The sequence below is a fragment of the Myxocyprinus asiaticus genome, chromosome 11 (assembly GCF_019703515.2).
Source record: "Myxocyprinus asiaticus isolate MX2 ecotype Aquarium Trade chromosome 11, UBuf_Myxa_2, whole genome shotgun sequence".
In the NCBI taxonomy this organism is placed as follows: domain Eukaryota; kingdom Metazoa; phylum Chordata; class Actinopteri; order Cypriniformes; family Catostomidae; genus Myxocyprinus; species Myxocyprinus asiaticus.
Window position 1 is genome coordinate 38,623,752 of NC_059354.1, and position 21,486 is coordinate 38,645,237.

Genomic DNA, 21,486 nt, shown 5'->3' on the forward strand with positions numbered 1-21,486 from the left:
TAGAATAAGGACAGTTTAATTTAATTCCTAGCTCACACATACTGTTTCCCTACATATAATGGTGGAGATACGCGGGCACTTTAACCCATCCCGTGTACATTTATACTACCAAATTTCCTACATATATTGGTGGTCGAATGTGGCCAAGATTTGTAAACAAATTAATTAATTATTTAAATATAAATTCGCTACACCTAAGAACCGCCTTAAGTGCCTCCCAAGCCATGCCCACAGAGGATACTGAGGTCCAGTTGGTCTCCATATAGACATTGATTTCAGCCTTTAGCATTTGTTGGAATTCAGGATTTTGCAAAAGGGATATATTATAGCGGCAACTATATGATTTCCTTTTCTCCATATGTGGCAACACCTCCAAACTCACCAGGGTGTGATCTGAGACTAAAATGTTTCCAACTGAGCAATCAACAACAGATGAAATGAGGGACTTGGATATATATAAAATAAGAATAAATCTTATGGCAGATGAAAAAAAATTTATAGTCCCTTCCAGATGGGTTCAAAAGTCTCTAAATATCTGTAAGACCAAGATTTTTACACATCCTGTGAAGCGTCAATGTTGCTCTAGGGGGCTTACACACTTTTGCTTTACTATGATCAAAAACTGAGTCCATCAAAAGATTAAAGTCTCCTCCCAATATTATTTCTTGACGGGTGCTAGCAGCTTGCAACATCACTTCAAGATCTATAAAAAAGCCCTGCTCATCAGCATTAGGTGCGTGAATATTAGCCAAAATCAAACTTTGCCCCTGAATTTCAGCTAAAACAATAATGACTCTTCCTAATTGATCTTTAATCTGTTTGAGACATTTGAATTGTAGATGTTTACTTATCAATGTAATGACTCCCCTGCTCTTACTTGAGCCAGCAATAAAGGAAACATGTCCACCCCATATCTTCCCAAACTTGTCAGCCTCCTGCGGAGAAAAATGCATTTCTTGAAGAAACACTATATCATATTTCTTATGTTTAAAAAAGAAATAACCTTCCTTCTTTTAATGGGGTGCCCCAACTCATTCACATTCCACGTGGAGAGAGACAATCCACTCATATTAACATTTTACATATTAGAAAAAATAGATTGTGTGTCAAAAACTAAATTATAAAGACCACATTCCATCATTAGAGCAACAAACAAACCCTGAACTTCCCCCAGAACAGAAAAACAGAAAAAAAAAAAAAAATGTGCGAATTAACCCCGCGCATGACAGCGCCAACCGATGTCCATCCCTCTAAACTCAAACAGTCCATGTACACCTACGAGAGCCCCTGCGACAACTTTGCCGTCGGATTGCTCGAGTCCGGTATTTCTATACAAATTTTGTGAGACAGAATTACACAACAGAAAATAATCTATAAAACAAACTCCAGCCAATATGAGGCAGGAGTGTTATTCCACAAAACAAACTCCAACCGCTAGGCGGAACCAGCACAAAAAGAAACAAAGGCGGCGCCCAGTTTCCTTGGATGGTCAAGTGAATGTTCAGTGAGTCAGGTCCACTCGGCTGTATCAATAGCATCACACAATAACTTACTCATCCCATTGACTTTATAAAGGACATCGCTTGCTGTGGGCATGTAAATATTTTGCGGCCATCCTTAGCATCTATTCTCAATTTGGCTGGGAACATCAGTGCAAAAGCGGCCTTCCATGATGTAAGATTTTCTTGCATTCCTTGAATTGATCTCGTTTCTCTCGTCGATTTCACAAAGTCTGGGAACAAGAAAATGTTGTGGTTCTTCCAAGAAAGCCTTCCTTTACACCTCGCCTCATGTAACACATGATTTTTATCAGATGATCTCAGAAATTTGGCCAGAATTGATCAGGGCCTTTCTCCCTCAGCGGATCTTCGTGCCGGAACCCTGTGAGCTCGCTCGATTTCCAGCTTATGGCCTGTTATGTCGAGCAGACATGGGAAGAGCTTGTCTAGGAATTTTACCATATCTCTGCCTTCTTCGCTCTCAGGAATTCCAACAATTCGGACTTGTTTTGCCGATTACGATTCTCCATATCTTCCAACTTTTCCCAAACGTGTTCCAAGTCCACCTTGGTCACTAGCGGGTTAGCAGCTAATTCCCTCTCCGATGACTCCAGATAATCGATCCGCTTCTCAACAGCCGACACTCTTGTAACCGTGTCAGTGAATTTCGTCTCCATGGCAGCGATCGATCGACGTATTACAGCAAGATCCTCCAAGTCAGCAATGACCTTCACCAGCATTGCTGACATGCTCAACAGTTGACGCTGAATCTCTCCTGCCGCACCATCCAAATTGAGTCCCTGGTCTGCTGCCCTGTCAGGGGTATCAGCTTGAGCACGTAAGTGTCTTTTAATGTCTCCAGAGCCCGAGGATTTTGAATTCTTTGACAAATTGTCTTCATAGAACAATTATGGAACAGGGTGTATCGAATCTTACTGGTTTATGACACAAAACGTATTAAAAACTAGCAAAGTGCGCAGAGCTCGCTGTTCACATGTCCGACCCTCGCATGGCGCCACTGACCCCAAAATGTTTTTATTTGTTCAAAATTTTTTATACTTCCAATTCTTCTAATTGTGCTATTTTGTTTAGACAATTATTAAAATGTTCTTTTGACAAGTAGTGTACAGTTTATGATGGACAAAGGCTAGATATATGGAGACTGCAAAAATTTTGCATTTTATTTTATTTATTTTTTAGATAAAGGGGCGACACAGCTTACCCACTGACACATCTTACCCCACTTTCCCCAACAAGAAAAAGTGTTAAAATAGATTAGTCCTCTGTGAAATACACCTTTTCACTTGGCACATGAACAAGTCAGCACATTGTGAACCCGTCGACACAGCAAACAAGCCATCAAATCCCTTTGAACATTGAGTGTGACAGGCAAGTCTGTGGAAAAATGCTCTCTTCCTGGGCACTGGGGCGGTTGGCTGTGGCTCAGAAAAACACAGACATGTGCTCACTGGACCAGAATGCCCGTCACCACCATTCCTGCCTTAATAAACAACTGCTCACTGATATTCAACTATACAGAAGTGAGGCCTGCATTCAGAATTTAAGAATTGGCCCACTTTAAGATCATGGCTTAGAATTTGAATTGAATTGGCCACACTCTACTAGATGTTGAATTTGAATTTAAATTTGAATGACAGAAAGATGAATTTACTGAGTTGCAATTCAAAGAAACTGTTTACTGGTAATGCATTCTGTAAAAAATTAAATGTATTATTACAAGGGACACAAATTAATTTGAATGCGAATATGAATTTATTTTATTTTAATTACATTTTTTATTCTACTTCCTTACATTTAAATGACAATTCAGCATCCTACTTGCTACCTCGATTCAAATACAATTAAAAATCAGGAACTGTCCATCTTAATTCAATTCTGAATGGCACACAATTGCAAACAATGCACATATTACCTCCCTTCTTTGACATACACTGTGATGCAAGTCGATAAAAGTGTCTGCTAATGATTAAATGCATAATTACCATATGACAAAGAGTCTCTTCTCTCATATGGAAAAACTTTAGCCCATTTCAAGTACATTTTCAAACAAGGCCCAAAAACCATGCTCTTCCTTAATTATAATTAAAAGTGATATTGCAATACTCACGAGATCGCTTCAATCATGTCCACTCCCATCTCCACGCAGCAGTGTGCATGGTCAGCACGGGCATCTGGCAGTCCAGACACACAGTAGTAGCAGTCGCCCAGGATCTTAATGCGCAGACAGTGATTCTCCTGCAGACACACAGCGCAGAGAAAGAGAGAAAGGCAAGAGAGTGTAAGATTGACCCATTCTAGGAATCACCAAAGACAGATGGTAATATCAGGTGCAAACAGAGAACGGGCTCTAGTTTCATGAGTGTGCAAAGTGCTGCTTTAGTCTATACGCAATGACTGTGTGCTACATCTTATCCAATTGTCATGAGAGCGCTAAATCTAAGTGCAATTTTGGTGCCAGCACAAAATGCAAATGGGTGTGGGTGTTCGCACGCAATTGTATGTTAATGAATTGCTGCAAAGCACAATTTGCGATTTTCCTTAGAAAAAGACTTGAGAAGCACGTCTGTTTTCAGTGCAAAGTCTAAAATCAGTTCCTGCATTTGCAGTTTGGAGATTCCACCAGCAGGTGGTAATAAAGTTCATGTCCAAACTCTGAAAATATAGAGGAACATCAAGTACTGTTCCTGAAAATCACAGTTGTAAGCGTTTTATAAAACAAAAACGTATGAGATTTGTGCTAAACTTTCTATAGGTCATGGTTTATTTTACAATTATTATGTTAATATTTATAATTGTATTTATGATATAATTTATACTGGTATTTTTCCACCAGTTGTCGTAGTGATTTTTAAGACACTTCAAAAGGGGCCGGTGGAAGAAGTTGGAGAGAGTAAAATGTTTGGATTTGCTATGATTTTTTTGACCACTTTGTTATTTTGATTATATTTTGTATAAGTATTATTTGAATTAAGAAATATTTTTGGTTTAATTTTTTTGTTTCAAAAAATTATAACATTTTTCTAGATCAAAATCGACCGGTAGAAGAGAAGTGCATGCAGATACAATCACTGTTAATACTAGCCATGATTTGTGTGTCAGTAGATGAAAATTATTAATAATACTTACATTCTTTATAATTTAACGGAGTGTACATCCAAATCCTGACAAAAATGCATTTTCTAGGCGTATAAAAGGAGTGTGTCACTAGAAATATATCTGACATTAAACAAGGAAGAAGTTAATGCACAAAATTACTTAAGTTCATATTTCTATTCTTCTGATTCATTTCATACAGCTCATTTACATTACCAACTTCTTATGAATGTGCTGTCTTGCTGGACAGGGAATGGAATATATAACAGGACACAGATGGTGATGCAGAAGAACATCAGAATTAAACTGCACTTAGCCAAGCCCATTACTGCTTTGTGCGCACAATTTCGCCAAACCCACTTGCGCCTACACTTAGTGCATGGTTGCACGAAAATACCAAAACTTCATGGCCATGCTTATTGATTTTGCATTTATGACCTATGGCATAGTGCTGCTCATAGTTCTAAAGCTCTTAAAATAGGGCCCAATGAGTCCAAAGTTGGATACAATATATTATTTTGTATTATATATTTGTATTATTTTGCATATACTTATGATATAAATTGTATTTATACTTTGTATTTATAACCTAAATATATTCCATTATCCTACTATTTTATATACTGAATTAAACATTATATCATCACATAAGGAGTATTACACATATAGCCTTTCTTCCACTAAAAAACCCTTATATCAACACTGCATACCGAAAATGGTTTTTCCTTTTAGGGGTGTGGATTTTCATTGGGATTTATATGATTTATGAAAGCAAAACAAACTCCAAACCTAATTATTCCCAAAATGGTTTAGAAAGGTTAGAGTTTAATCACTGTCTGCACTGTGTTTATTTATGTAATAAACTTGGCATCCCATTTTCATGAAATCAGAAATGCAACCACATTTTGCGTGGAAAACTTAATCTAAAAAATAACCATCACTCTTTGGTTTAAAGAGTGTGTAAACTCATATAAGCAGAAATCCTATCAGAAGTTAAATGTAACAGGGCTAATGGATTTTTAAAAAAAAGGCAGTTTAATGGGACAGCTCAACCAAAAATTAAAACTGAGTTTGTTCCAAACCTTATTTTATTTTCTTCCATTACGGACTGATAGCCTCAGTCACCATTCAATATCATTGCATTTTTTGTCCATACACTGAAAATAAATTGTCAGTCCTTAACATCTCTGTTCCATGGAAGAAAACTATATGGGTTTGGAATGACATGAGAGTGAGTGAAATACGAGAGTTTTCATTTGTGGATTAACTAAACTTTTAAAATTCAGTGTTGTTATTAGAGTACTATAGGTGACTCAGACTGTAAATCACCTTTAAAACCAGTGAGGAGTAGAAGAGGACAATTTGTCCTCAGGCTGGGCACAGGACTCACCGCAGCAGCTGTCTTATGACAGACACCTGAATGTCACCCCAGCATATGCCTTAATTTAACCCGCAGCCCATACAACAACTACTATTGTAGATCAACAGGGCAGAAGTGTACATGCAATCTGTTTTGTCTTTCTGCCTGAAGGTTTTGGGAAGTGTGCAAACATCTGAACAGACACCAAATGCTTTTCTCTTTGAGTGTCAGTAGCAGAGGACGTGCACACTCGCATGGTGACTTGGCTACGATGAGTCACTACCCCTGGTGGAGATAACGAGGAGATAGCTGGGCTGGAATAACAGATCAGTGTGCAATGCGTGATCACAAACACTCATCCTACAGGAGGGAGGGTCTGTCTATTTCTGTCAGCTGTGTGAGTGGTATGCAATGCAGAACTTATGTGATTCCATCTCAGTCTGACACCATATTTCACCAAAAAAAAACAAAAAAAAACAGCCCTTTGGCAGAGGGTGCAGGCTGTTTTGCACACACTTACGGCGGCCAGTTTGTCAAATCGTGCAAAGAGTTCGTTGAGGGTCATCACTAACTCCTGGGCAGTGCACTGGGAAGCAAGACTGGTGAAACCCTCGATGTCGGCAAAGAGAATACTGTAGAGAGAGAGAGAGATAAACATCAAATGAAGAGTTAGTGATGCATGTGGTTTGTGTATTGCATCATCAATCCTAGTGTTAACCCTTTAATGCACCTTTAATGTACCTCGGGTCTTCAGTGACCTGGCACCTCATGTTCATGTTATGACCATTGCCTGTTTTTCTGGATTTACTGCTTTTTGGATTACCCTTTGTTTTGTTTGCCTGGTTGGACTGTATATTAATAAACTTCCTGCACGTGGATCCTAACACCGTCTCCGTGGCCAGTTCGTTACAGAATACTTCGCCAACCATGGATCCAGCGGAAGTCTCACAGTTCCAGGCTGCATTTGCACACTAGTGCGAGGTTTTAAAGGGTTACCAAGACCAGCTGAACAACCTACGAGTCGCCAACGAATGTTTGACTCACTACATTCACTCACTGCCAGCTCCCCATGCTAAACCGGTAAGCTTTGCTCTTCCTGACAAGTTTGATGGTTCTGCTGAGAAATGTGGGTTTTTTTACGACAATGTAAAGTCTATTTCTCTAACCAACCTGATTCATTTTATCAAGACGCCAAGAAATTTACCTTTATGATGTCTCTGCTTACCGGTAAAGCACTCGATTGGGCCGCCACTGTTTGGGACAAAGATCCTCAAATCCAGACCTCGTTTGACTACTTTGTTCAACAGATCCACAAAGTCTTTGAGTATCCAGCGGGTGGACAAGATATCTCTGTTCAGCTGCTTCATTTACGCCAGGGCCATCGATCTGCAGCAGACTATGCAATTCTGTTCAGGACGCTAGCGGCTCAAAGTGGGTGGAACGATGTCGCTCCGAAAACTGTTTTCCACGAGGGGCTTCACCAAGAACTCAAGGCAGAACTGACATGCAAGGGTGAGAGTTCGACTCTGTCAGAATTCATTACCATGGCTATCAAGATGGATAACCTGCTTCGTAATGCCCCACGGCCCCAGTTTCACTCTGCTTCTAAGTCTACAGTCTCAATACAGGTACAGGCATCCACTAAATCACCCGAACCTATGCAAGTTGTTTACGCCCGTGTTTCTATGGAGGAACGCCAATGTCGACGTAATGAAAAACTTTGCTATTTCTGTGGTGAACCAGGTCATCTCAATGCTGCATATCCACACAAGAAATCAAGTTCCCATGAATCAAGGCTGAAAGTGAGTACCACAAACTTTGTATCACCTATCCTTCACAGTTTTTTGTTGCCTGTAGAGATCTCCATTGGTGATCATATAAAATATTTTACAGCTTTAGTGGATTCTGGGGCTGCTGTGAATCTCATAAATCAAGAGATCATACAAGAACTCAGTATACCCACCATTCAATGCATTCCAACAATTAATATCACAACAGTGGACAACGCTCCCATTGGTACTGGTATAACCCAACAGACTGTTCCTATAACCATCAAGATTGGACTATTTCATGTAGAGAACATTTCACTATATGTCATAAATTTACCCAATCACGCTCTTATCCTGTGTCATCCTTGGCTGGCCATCCACAACCCTAGCTATGGAAACTTACATCGAGGAAGCCATTGCCTCCAGTTTCATCTGTCCCTCCACCTCTCCAGCAGCTGCAGGTTTTTTCTTCGTGGAGAAAAAGGATGGAGGTCTATGTCCATGCCTAGACTATCGAGGCCTGAACTCTGTCACCTTGAAATACCGTTACCCACTGCCACTTATCCCCTCAGCCCTTGAACAACTCCATGAGGCTAAGATTTATACTAAGCTCAATCTAAGAAGTGCTTATAACCTCATCAGAATCAGAGGAGGAGATGAGTGGAAAACTGCATTCATCACCAGTATTTGCATGGAGATGGGAGTGGGGCACTATGAATATCTGGTTATGCCATATGGACTTGCTAACACCCCCTCTGTTTTCCAGTCTTTTGTCAATTAGATTTTCAGAGACCTACTGAATCAGTGTGTGGTGGCATACATTGACGACATCCTCATCTACTCTCAAAACAAGGAACAACATATCCAGCATGTCAGGATAGTCCTATCACATCTCCAGGAACACCAGCTATTTGTCAAGGCAGAAAATTGTGAGTTTCATATCTCCCACACCATGTTCCTAGGTTACAATATCAGCCACCAAGGAGTAGAAATGGATGTCTCTAAAATCACAGCAGTTACCGAATGGCATCGACCTTCCACAGTCAAAGAACTACAGCAGTTTCTGGGCTTTGCAATTTCTATTGCCGCTTCATCAGAAACTACAGTATCATTGCAGCACCACTCACATCATTACTTAAGGGAAAACCCAACAAGTTACCATGGAACGACGCTGCATACCAAGCCTTCGTCTCCCTCAAGTCAAGCTTCACGACTGCTCCTATACTGAAACACCCCGACCCCAATCTTCCTTTTGTCATTGAAGTAGATGCCTCTGACTGTGGGATTGGAGCGGTCCTGTCACAATGTCACGGTACCCCAGGCAAGGTTTACCCTTGTGCATTTTTCTCCAGAAAGTTCAATTCTGCTGAACGAAACTATGATGTGGGGAACAAGGAATTACTTTCCATGAAGGCAGCATTTGAAGAGTGGCATCACTGGTTAGAGGGGGCAGTCCACCCGTTTCAAGTTATCACTGATCACAAGAGCCTTGAATACATCAAGGCAGCCAAGAGACTGAATCCACGTCAAGCCTGATGGTCATTGTTCTTCACCAGGTTCAATTTTACCGTCACTTACCGCCCTGGCAGCAAGAATAGCAAAGCAGATGCACTTTCACACAGGCATGATCCACCCCACATCCAACCTCATCCTGGATAAATCCTACCACCATCTGTCATCATTGCACCGCTAGTTGGGATATCATGGAAGAAATACAACGAGCACAACAGCACAAACTGTCACCACCTGACTGCCCCACAACCAAAAACTTTCCAATGGGTCCACACTTCATTGAGCACAGGACACCATGGCATCCAAAGAACAATCACTCTGGTACATAATTCCTTCTGGTGGCAATCTGTAATTCGTGATGTTACTAACTATGTGAAGTCTTGTCAAGTGTGTGCACAATCTAAGACCCCCAGGGAACTGCCCACGGGATTACTCCAACCACTGCCAATACCCCAATGACCATGGTCCCACCTGTCCACCGATTTTGTCACCGACATGCCAAACTCCAACGGATACATCATACTGGTAATTATCGACTGATTTTCAAAATCATGTAGACTTGTCCCTCTCACCCATGGCTATGGAAACTGCTAATGCTGTATTCCACCAAGTATTGAGAGTCTATGGATTACCAGAAGACATCGTGTCCGATCGAGGTTCACAGTTCATGTCCCAAGTTTGGCAGGCATTCTGTAAGCAACTGGACATCAATGTGAATCTCACCTCAGGCTATCACCACTAAGCCAACGGACAGATGGAACATTTAAACCAGGAGATTGGCAGATACCTTCGGAGCTACTGTAGCCGTGAACAGGAGAAGTGGAGCAACTTCTTGCCCTGGGCCGAATACGCACAGAATTCCCTCACTCATCCCTCTACAGGGCTAACCCCCTTCCAATGCGTGCTGGGTTACCAACCCCCGATGTTCCTTTGGTCAGGAGAACCATCTACAGTGCCAGCGGTGGACGATTGGATTAGGCGGAGCGAGAGGGTGTGGGACAGCGCACATTTCCGGCTACAGCGAGCGGTCTGAGCGCATTGCTTTCAGGCTGACCGGTGGAGGTGCCCTCACCTCAACTATCAGCCTGGACAGAGGGTCTGGTTATCCACAAGGGATCTCAAGCTGTGGCTGCCCTGCAGGAAGCTCAGTCCAAGGTTTGTGGGTCCATTCAGAATTATCCGTCAAATAAACCCAGTTACTTGCCGGTTAGAGCTTCCTGCTAACTACTGCATCTATTCTTCATTCCATGTGTCCTTGCTGAAACCGGTCCACCTGGCATCTGGCCCTGGAATCACGAATCCCGAGCCTCCGCCTCCATAGGAGGTTGATGGAGCACCAGCGTATATGGTCAGAGAGATCATGGACTCAAGGCGAAGAGGGGGCCAGATGCAATACTTGGTGGACTGGGAAGGCTACGGACCGGAGGAGAGATCGTGGGTAGCCGCCATGGACATACTGGACCCGTCCCTGATCCAAGAGTTCCACCAAGCCCATCCTAATCATCCAGCACCATGACCAAGGGGACGTCCCAGCAGAAGAACACCAGGAGTTGTTCGTAGGGGGGGTTCTGTAACATCTGAGGTTGTTACCCATACTACCAACCACCAGAGGGAGCCCTCTCCTGAATACTGATCTTCACCCATTTATTCACTGCTCATTTCCTGTTTACCACATGTAAATATAGCCATGCAGTTCCATTGTACATTGCGAAGTATTGCCAGTTTACCCTGCCTTACCGAGCGTTTTTCCATTGCCATTGTTTCTTGATTCATGTTATGACCATTGCCTGTTTTTCTGGATTTACTGCTTTTTGGATTACCCTTTGTTTTGTTTGCCTAGTTGGACTGTCTGTTTGGTTTATTGGATTTATCTGCCTGTTTTACGACTACGTCTCTCTCTGTCTGCTGTATTGGATTGTTTGCTTGTGTCTCTTTTAATCAACTTCCTGCACATGGATCCTAACACCGTCACCATGGCCAGTTTGTTACACCACCCCCTGTACCTCATCCTGTTTTGGAGTTATGTCCACAGTTCTTTAGTATTTTTCAACCTTTCTCTTCTAAATAATGTAAAAAAATAAATTAATAATAAAAAAAAAAGGCAAAATTGCAAAATGACTTTTTTTTTTTTATTTTATATAACTGATTAATTACCAAAAAAAATACAGGGTCATTAAAGACCCGAGATATGTAATAAAGTCGCTTTTCCTTTTTGCTCTTCCAAAATCATATTTTTAGGATTATTTCATATCTATGTAAATTTACTATAACAAGAAATATATTTCTTTGTTTCTTACAAGACAAATGAGTACTATATTCATATAAATGACTACTATATCACAATCATTGTCTGTGTGACAAAGGTGAATTATCAGTATTGCATGTGTGTGTACACACAAATTATTCATGCTATTTCTTACTCAAGGTGGCGCTTATGTTTCAGTGATTGATTTGATTTATATTTGACATTGCTATTTGATGAAGCAGCAATGAAAAAGTAAACTATAGTAAGTTTAACACATGAACAGTATGATTTTGGCTATTGTCATTTGGGTGTACTACTGAAATGATGTAAATTGTGAGTCTATTTAAACTCAAATTGTGCCTGAGAAAATACATATGTTTAGCTAATGTGTAGCTCAATAGGTGTTGGACAGACAGTTGCATCTCTTGAAATTTCAGTGTGGAAGTAATGAATCCGGTTCTTTATTTGATGCATCATCTCTTTGATATATAAAAAATAAAATAACAAAATATATTAGAATATATTGTATACTAATACTTTCTAATTGTCTTGAAAATGTTTTGAAAATTTGACACTATCTTGGCATTTTGTAGATCCATTTGTGATATTTATATGTACCGGGTCACTAAAGATCTAAGTATGTAATAATTTTTGGCAAAACACCCATACATTTAAGTGTTAATCGATGGTATATGCTTCTCCATCAGTCTATATATATATGTTTAATAGTGAAATTCCTGTTGAAGAACTACACTACCTACAAATCCGGAAGACAAAAATCCACTAATCAGAGAATATTGGCAAACAAAGCGCGGCAAAAGAGCCCTGCAGTGACCGCCCACTCCCATGATGCACCGTGAATGATGCAATCGAGTCGGTCTGCCTACACTCAAAGTACAAATACACTGTATAGCGATGAATATTTTGCAATACACTTAAAATATATTGTTTAAATACAATCAACAACTTAAAATCAATAGGTTTATACTGTATATTTCCATTGTTTTTAATTCAATTATATATTTTACAGTGCTTTGTAGGATTGTAGTTCATTTCTCATTAAAGACATCAAGTCTTGTACTTTTGTCTTTTTGTCTGATTTTCAAATACTTCTTTGCTTCAAATCAAAATTTGTCATGTTTTAATTCACCTCGGAGCTGGTTGGTTTGGTTCATGGCTTAAAACTGTTTTATGGGATATTATGAAATCCCTATGGAAAAAAAAAATTAATGGGGAAAATACTTCAAGAATTAAGACAGCTAAAAAAACATCTCAGGCCCATAATCCCCACTGATCAGTGTGGCACACATTCACCTACATCATTTTACATGGTTACCACGGCTACCTGGCTGACAATAGAAATCATCGGACACAGCTATTCATTTCAATTGACCATTTGAAAGGCAGACTTTACATAGACATAATATCAGCTAACTAATGTGATCCCAGCTTCCCAGCACCATTACCATGCCAGTGGCACAGGAGACAGGTTTAAATGGCAGTATGCCTGTTCTCTATAGCAATAGATGACATACATATTAAGAGAACGTTGGGCTGATAGAGTCAAGAATGTGTATAAAGCATGATGTTCTCTTGTGGGAGCACAGTAATGGATAAGACTCTTCTATATTGTGCGCCTCAGATGAAAGACAAAACAAAACCTCATGGGCAATAATGACTTTTCCAATTCAGTATTCGTCTGTCGAGCATTATTCACCAAATGCTGCCATTGATCTAGCTTTATTACAAACAGCTAAATGCTGGTCTGACACTCAAATTAGCATGACCACAGCAGGGAGACAGCAAGGTTTGACTGAAACTCAAAACTGGGGACAGCATGACCTCTGTTCGGACTCAATGTCAATGAAAGATGATTTCCAGAAGTGTTTAAAAGGAACCCAAAAGGCAAGGCTTACACAATGGTGCTGCTAAAGTGTCAGCTCATGTGGTGTTTGCCACTCTCTTTTAAAAGGCTGCTTGGTTGCCAAAAAAAGGCATCTGATCTTGACCTCACTGCTTCAAGGAATAGACTCAAGAAATTTCTGTCATTATTGTTTCAAGCTCATATACTGTTTCCTCCCCCCAAAAAGAACACAAGCTTTAAGCTCCAAAAAGGCCAAAAAAAAAAAAAAAAACACAGGTAAGGATAGTAAGCAATTTTATCACACTAAAATAATTTTAACATGTATAATGTTTACTTTTTATGGCCATACTTTTGAAACAGTGTATTTTGACATTTATGGACTGACATTTATGGATTGACATTTATGGACTGGCCCCAATTACTTTCATCACCTTATATGTAACCGCAATTTTTTTTTTTTTTTTTTTTTAAATAAACGAGGAAAGAGTCCATTTTTTAAAATTAATTATTTTGTGGTTATCATCAACACTATGTCATGCTGTTGACTGAGCATAAGTGTTATTGAACCTAGAATACAATTGATACAGTATCTTCCTCTCTGTCGAAGCTCTTAAAACTCATTCACGTTCAGACCCAAAAACATAACTGACATTGGTCACTGGCTCTTGTGTGTGTTGTACCCATTGGCACCTTTTTTGAGATAGACATGGTTTATCTGATAAGTCAGCATAAGGATTTGGACTGATATCAGTCAGTAAGCTTATGGATTTGGAATGACTGAGTACACTAAATGACAGAATTTCAGTTTATTGTCAAACTCTCTCTTAAAAAAGTATAAATAGCCTACAGCATACAAATGACACTAAGGCTAAATTATTACCCTCCCTTATGCTAAAACCCCTTATATTTGTCATAGATCAGAGGTTTCTATATAGCTGCCCATTCTATTAGAGTTGCTATTTATAAAAGCTCAAACAAAAGGCCTCCCCTGGGTGGGTGGATGGGTGGGAGGGTGGATTAAGGTTAGTTGATTGTGAAAGAGTGAGTGATTGCACTGCTCTCTGAAGGCAGGCAGGCCTTGATCTGGCTGGGCTGCTGGAAGCATCTCACGCAGATCTTAAAAGCTCATTCAATCGTTAGCTCATGGGTGACTCATCAGCTCCCTGCTGCCTGGACCAAAATTGTCGCTGCAGTGTGTCACAATGGCAGGGCTGTTTTCTAAAGAGAATCCAAACACATTACGGGCTTAAGAGTATTTCTGCTGGCCATTACAAACACACTCAATGTCCTTTATTAGGTGCTTGTAATCTTATGTAATCTTGTAAACATGAGGCGAAGTATGAAATGAAACCAAGATTGGCCCTAGAGGAAAGACTACCAATACTGTCAGCACTTTGGAGTTTTAAAGGAAAAAAGCTATGGTTAAAAAGTGTCCCGTTACAATGGTTAAAGTCAGCATGAAACTGCATTCACAACCCATTTTACTTCTGTAATGTGAGATATTTCTGAGTGAAACAGGATAAGAAAAAAGTAGTAGGACAGGGTTTGATTTTATCCATCAGGAACTGATGTGATTATGAAAAGTGTCCATTCCAATAACAGTTTGCTACAACAATGCCTAAATAGCTCTTTGGCAACTTTATCCAATAACCTGCACAGCCTAGGTGACATAAAGGAATGTTGCTTCAAAGCCAGAGCAAGTTAATACATTTTAATAAAAGATTATTTTATTAAAACACATTTATAATACAAAGCTATTGCATGGCTTCAGAACACTTAGAATGTAGTCCAATGGGCTACTTTTAAGATAATTTAATGGCATTTTGTACCCAGATTTAATTTTATGATATGGAAAAAAGTGGCAGGTATTCTTCAACATTTCTCCTTTTATGTTCCATGGAAAAAGTCAAGATTTTGTATGACAAAAAGGTGAGTAAATGATGACATCATTTTCAAAACTATTGCTGTAAAGGAATAGATCACCCAAGAATTAAAATTCTCTTATCATTACTTACCCTCTTGTCATACCAGATTTGTATGACTTTCTTTCTTCTTCTGAACATAAAAAAATAATTTTTGGAAGAATATTTAAGCTCTGTAGGTCAAATACATTGAAAGCGAATAGTGGCCAAAACTCTGATGGTCCAAATATCACAACAAGGCATTATAAAAGTAATCCATATGACTCCAGTGGTTTAATCTATATCTTCAGAAACAGTATGATAGGTGTGGGTGAGAAACAGATCAATACTTTTTGTCAAGTCCTTTTTTACTCTAAATTCTCCTTCCTGTCCAGTAGGTGACAATATGCATGAAGAATGTGAATCACCAAAAACAAGAGAAGAAGAATGTGAAAATGGTGTTTGATAGTTAAAAAGTTCTTAAATATTGAGGTCACGTGATGCCATGCAAGAAGACGTGTGAGCGACGAGCTCTGCGCACTTTGCTAAATTTTTTATTATTTTCATGTTATAATCTGGTGAAATTTGATACACCCAGTTACACATTTGCTCTTTGAGGCAAAACATGGCAAAAAAGTCAAAATCCTCGGGCTCTGGAGACATTAAAAGACACTTACCCCGTAGCAGCGGTACAAACAAATGGATTAATTTCAGATTATTTTACTCTGAATAGGGGCACCTGGCAGGGTTGCCCTCTTTCCCCATTATTGTTCTGTCTTGCCCTGGAACCATTAGCAGCCACGATAAGAAAGGAGGATGATTTTCCAGGGGTGACGTTGGGAGGTGTGGCGCATAAGCTTCTGCTTTATGCAGATTATATTTTATTATTCATCTCCGACCCCACAAGATCTATGCCTTGCCTCCACAGAATTATTATTTCCTTTTCCTTTTCTCAGGATACAAAGTCAATTGGTCTAAATCCGAAGCTTTGGCTTTGACAGCGTATTGTCCAGTAATGGTCTTCCAGCCAGGCACCTTCCAGTGGCCCAAACAGGGCATTAAGTATTTGGGAATTTTATTCCCAGCAAATTTGTCTGATTTAGTTAGTGTTAATTTTGATCCCTTAATAAAAAGATTTTCAAATGATGTGGACAGGTGGGCTTCATTACACTTATCGATGATTGGGAAGGTTAATGTTATTAAAATGAATTGTATTCCAAAATTCAACTACTTGTTACAATCTCTCCCTATAGATGTCCCCCTCTGTTATTTCAAGCAATCTGATAGCATAGCGAAGTCCTTCATTTGGAATGGTAAGCATGCCAGGTTACATTTCAATAAGTTACATAGGCTGATTGAGAAAGTTGGGTTAGGCCTACCCAAGATTTTGTTTTATTATTATGCATTCGGTCTCAGATATTCGGCTCATTGGTCGCTTCCACCTGAGAGAGCCCCTCCCTGGTTTTGTATTGAAAAGGAAGCTCTTGCCCCTATCTCGCCTCTGCCTAGCCTTTCGATCAAATTAATCGGAGAAGTTAAGTCACACCCTGTTATTTTGCATTTACACTCGATATGGACAAAGTGTCCAGAGTGTTTAATTTGGATATTTATTTAAACGTAGCCTTGAGCATATGGCAGAACCCTAAACTATGCATTAATAAGTCCCCTTTCTGATGGTCAGATTGGATTGTGAGGGGGGTAAATACACTCGGTGACCTATATGAGAGTGGAGTATTAAGACCTTTTGAAAATTTGGTTCAAAATTTTGGAATTCCCAGATCTCATAAGTATTTACAGCTGCGCCACCTACTCTGCACTGTTTTTGGGAGTGGCGCGCACCCTCCTAGTGCGGCAGCTACTCTGGGAGTGGTGATTGCCACTTTTGGAAAAGGTATGAGGCATCAGTGTATTACTCCCTGCTACTTCAGAGTCTGGGGGGCAGAGCTTTAACCTCTATCAAGAGATTATGGGAGAAATATTTTAATTTGGTATTGGAGGATGGAGTGTGGGCTGGGATTCTAAAAAACGTCAAGACTGCATCTAGAGACGCAAGGGTGCAACTTATACAATTCAAGATTCTACATAGATTCTATTGGACCCCCTCTAGACTGTATAGGCTTGGTCTTAAAGACACACCCACCTGCTGGTATTGCCAATCGGAGGATGGAGACATTGCCCATGTTTTTTGGTGGTGTGCTGAGATTCAGGAATTTTGGTTGAAGATACAGAGTTTTGTATGTGACGTGTTGAGCATTCAGATTTTGTTTGCCCCAGACTCTGTGTCTTGGGTGATGGGGCGGTCATCAACGTAGGCAATAAATACATAAAAGATTGGGTCCTCACCAGTGTGATGATAGGCAGGCAGATTGTTTTAAGGGGTTGGAAGTCGGTGGGAGCACCCTCAATTTGGGAGTGGTGCGAGGAGATGGGAAGGGTGGCAGCCTTCGAGGAGGTAATATGTAGAAGGCTGGGGTTATGGGATTCTTTTAATGGGAAATGGGGTAAATATTTGATGTTTTTGGGGGGCTCTCGGAGTAGGTCTGTGGAGAGAGGAATATAGTTTAGAGTTATATGTTTATTATATGTGTATGAGAATGTGTATGTGTATATGCGTATATACATATACATGTGTATGGGTGTTATAGAATAATGATGGTAGTGATGAGTGAATGAAGGGGAATGTGTGGTGGAATATATGTATGTATATATATATATATATATATATATATATATATATATATATATATATATATATATATATATACTGTATGTGGGTATATATATATATATATATATATATATATATATATATATATATGTGTGTGTATTTTATTATATATATATATATTTTTTTTTGTTTATTCATTATTGTTATTATTATTTTATTCTCTGTATAATGCACTTAGGTAAGACCACTGGGATGTTCGTTTGGGGTCGGGTGGGGTTCTTGATTGGGGAGGGGTAGTAGTGGGAGTTAATGTTGATTTATTGTATATATAATTTGTTTGTTTTGTTTGCTTTGAAAAAATCAATAAAAATGTTAATCACAAAAAAAAAAAAAAAAAGTTCTTAAATATTGAACTGTTTCTCACCCTCACTTATCATATTGCTTCTGAAGATATGTATTTAACCAGTGGAGTCGTATGGATTACTTTTATGCTGCCTTTATGTGCTTTTGGAGCTTCAAAATTTTGGTCACCATACACTTGCATTGTGAGGACCTACAGAGCTAAGATATTCTTCTAAAAATCTTTGTGTTCACCAGAAGAAAGAAAGTCATACACATATGGGATGGCCTGAGGGTAAGTAAATGATGAGACAATTTTCATTTTTGGGTGAACTATTCCTTTTTAGAAAGTAATTAATGTAGGGTTAATTTTGATTTCTTAAGTTGACTTTAAATGTTTTGTGCTTAACATTTGTGGTGCGTCATGATTATGATTTTACGATGCATTGTTAAATATTGTATGAGTATTATTCTCATAGAAGCTGATGAGATACATATGGTTGAGTTGAAATGTTATTTATTGTGCCACCGGGTTCAAAACAATAGTTCTTGCCAATGGCAATGTTAATGGCTTTGTGGTGACAGCAACCCTAAGGTCAAATGTTGCTGCTCTCTGCATATGCCAAATTACCTCAGGAACCAAAATAGCTTAATCTCACTGTGTTGACAGGAAAATAATAATTAAAAAATGACAGGAAGTGAATGACATTTTTTATAAGTGGAGAGTGTAATGGGTCAGCAATAGTCTGCTGAGAGACATCAGCAGGACAACTGTTCCAGCCAAAAAAACAAAAAAAGCCCCATGAAGGAATTTTACACAAAGTCACACTTCCTGCTTATATAACATGGCCCTCTAAATCCATCACGGGTCACCACTCAGCCTTTATCAAAGTAGCTGCTTAGAGGTCTGACCTTCTCACCCCTAACCTTGGCATCACGACCCCCACCACGGGACCCCAGAGCTCATTTAGGGGTTGCTAAAAGTCCCCCACCATGGTCACACAAAGCTTTGAGCATGTAAAATGACTTCGGACATCACAAAAGACAGGATATGATGTCATGCTTCAGGGCTTCTGGTTTTAATACAATAAATCACAAGTGAAGTAACAAATAATTTCATATTAAAAATGTTAAAATATACTGTCTACTCTCTTTCCTGAAAGTAAATGGAGCATTAAGTGCAGAGTAACTATGGTTTAAACCTACTTGATTTTAGGAGAAATTATTATGATTTCACTCATAGTAGCCTCGATCAAAATATTTCCTATCTGCATGAAAATTCTCTGTTTCTCTAATTACTATTCAGCAAAGAGGTTGTGATCAAAACAAAGGCATGCAACAGTTTGAAAGTGCATAATAATTTGGAAGTGCATAAAAAAAAAAACAGAACACAACTAGCTATAATTATATGTGATCTTGGACTTTTATATAGTGCATGCCATTGTACAGAATGCAAGTCCATCCCTCACAGCCTCATTTCCATCATCGTAAAATTTTATATGGTGTCTACCCTGGCTAAGGTCTTTTTAAGATTAAGTGAAATGTAATTTTAATATGTTAAAAATGTCCACAGATCCATGATACTTCAGTGCAATTCATATTTGCATGTATGTTTTGATTTAATTTGTGTGCAGTGAGCACAAGCGAAATGTTCCCAAACCACAAATTCCTAGCTGTTCAACACTTTTTAGAATTTTTAGAAACAAAATGCATGCATGCACGCAAAACTTATAATAATTCATGTCCACTATAATGTTTGAAGTAAATGGTACTGTAGCAGATGAATGAACTAGATCTGCTCATTCCTACAGGTGAACTCTAGGCCTCCTCTGTCCACAACTGTGTGGGTTTCCTCAAGAGCAAAGATTCAAACACAGACGCTGTTACATAAATCTCATTAGCAATTAAACCACTGGGTCCTCTAGTATCAGCCCTAACAATATTCCACTTATCGAGATGGGAAGCAAAGCATTTTGCATGGCTGCACACTTAAATTCACACATAATTTGTCTGACCCTGGAGACTGGTTGGTGGAGGCTTTATGGGACAAGGAAAAAAGACAGATCCTCCAACTATAAACAGCAACCTAGAGAAGCAGGACTCAAGCTGCCCACTGGAACAACCATAACTAAGAACTGACCAGCTGATGCCTTTGCAAACAAACATGGCAGGAGATTTTTTAAAATGGTAAGCTCCAACCTCATTGGCTGGATTTGCAAAATTTTGGGAGTCATGGGTTCAAAGGTTTTTCTCAATCTGCAGGGAAATAAAGCCATGTTTACCAGTTCCCAAGAAGAACTACTTACTGGATTGTCCTCCAAAATGACAGAGAAGTGTTGATTATCTAATTAGAAATGGACTATTTTACCCAATATTTGTGTGTGTAATGTATTTTAATGCTCATTACTGTAGAGTATTGCATTGGTAGCTTAGCACCATGCTAAAGCCAAACTCTTTGTAAGTCATGTTGCTACCTATGTAAAAGGTTATAAATCAATTACTTATGTGGTTTAATTCTTTTTTAGGATGCTACCTCAGTGGTTGTACACACTGAACCTGTTCTTGTCTTTCAAAAGCTGGATGCATCCAAATACCATTTAGCCCAAGACAGACCAAATGTATTAAAATGATGTACAAAAGGAAGTCCCGCCTTACAGGTGAAAGAGCCAAACACCTATTAGATACAGACATCACCTGTCAGTCAACTTGAGAATGCGGATGCGCATTAGCTGAGCCAGCCTGAAAATGTGTGTTTTTTAGCGTGATCTAGAAGCCTTAGAAGCCTTTATTTTTTTTATTTTTTTGTCACACATTGTACATTTGCACATATACAGTGAAAAAATGTTTTCGCATATCCCAGCTAAGCTGGGGTCAGAGCCTCTTAATCTAAGTTTAAGAGTCACAAGTTATGATACAATTGTTGTCAGATTTTACTGCAGATTTAAAGTCTGTTATTTGAACATAATCTTGACCAATCTTTTTGGAGATTTCGGTCTTTCTTCATTCAAGTAGGTAGCCAAAAGCGAGTGAAATGGTGTCGTAATCAGACAAGGTTAAGGTGAATATTAGATGGAGGTTTTAATGAGTAAAACGTACCTCCCTGTCCCTAACCTAAAACTTTAATCTAAACCTAACCAATAGTGATCTAAAATCGAATGAGACGTAGACACAAAATAGATCTTACCCTAAACCAACACAAAAACCTAGCAGATAGG

The 21,486-nt window shown here is 39.2% G+C and overlaps 1 protein-coding gene across 2 annotated transcripts in view; it reads right to left on the reverse strand.

The window, feature by feature from the left end:
- adcy5 (adenylate cyclase 5) overlaps positions 1-21,486 on the reverse strand; it is a 119,640-nt gene that overhangs the window by 30,251 nt on the left and 67,903 nt on the right. For both annotated transcript variants that reach the window (XM_051711047.1, XM_051711046.1), the window contains exons 4-5: positions 6,494-6,605; positions 3,628-3,755 (exon numbers count right to left, since the gene is read on the reverse strand). In XM_051711047.1, coding sequence (XP_051567007.1) covers positions 3,628-3,755; positions 6,494-6,605 — 240 coding nt within the window. The remainder of the gene's footprint in view (positions 1-3,627; positions 3,756-6,493; positions 6,606-21,486) is intronic.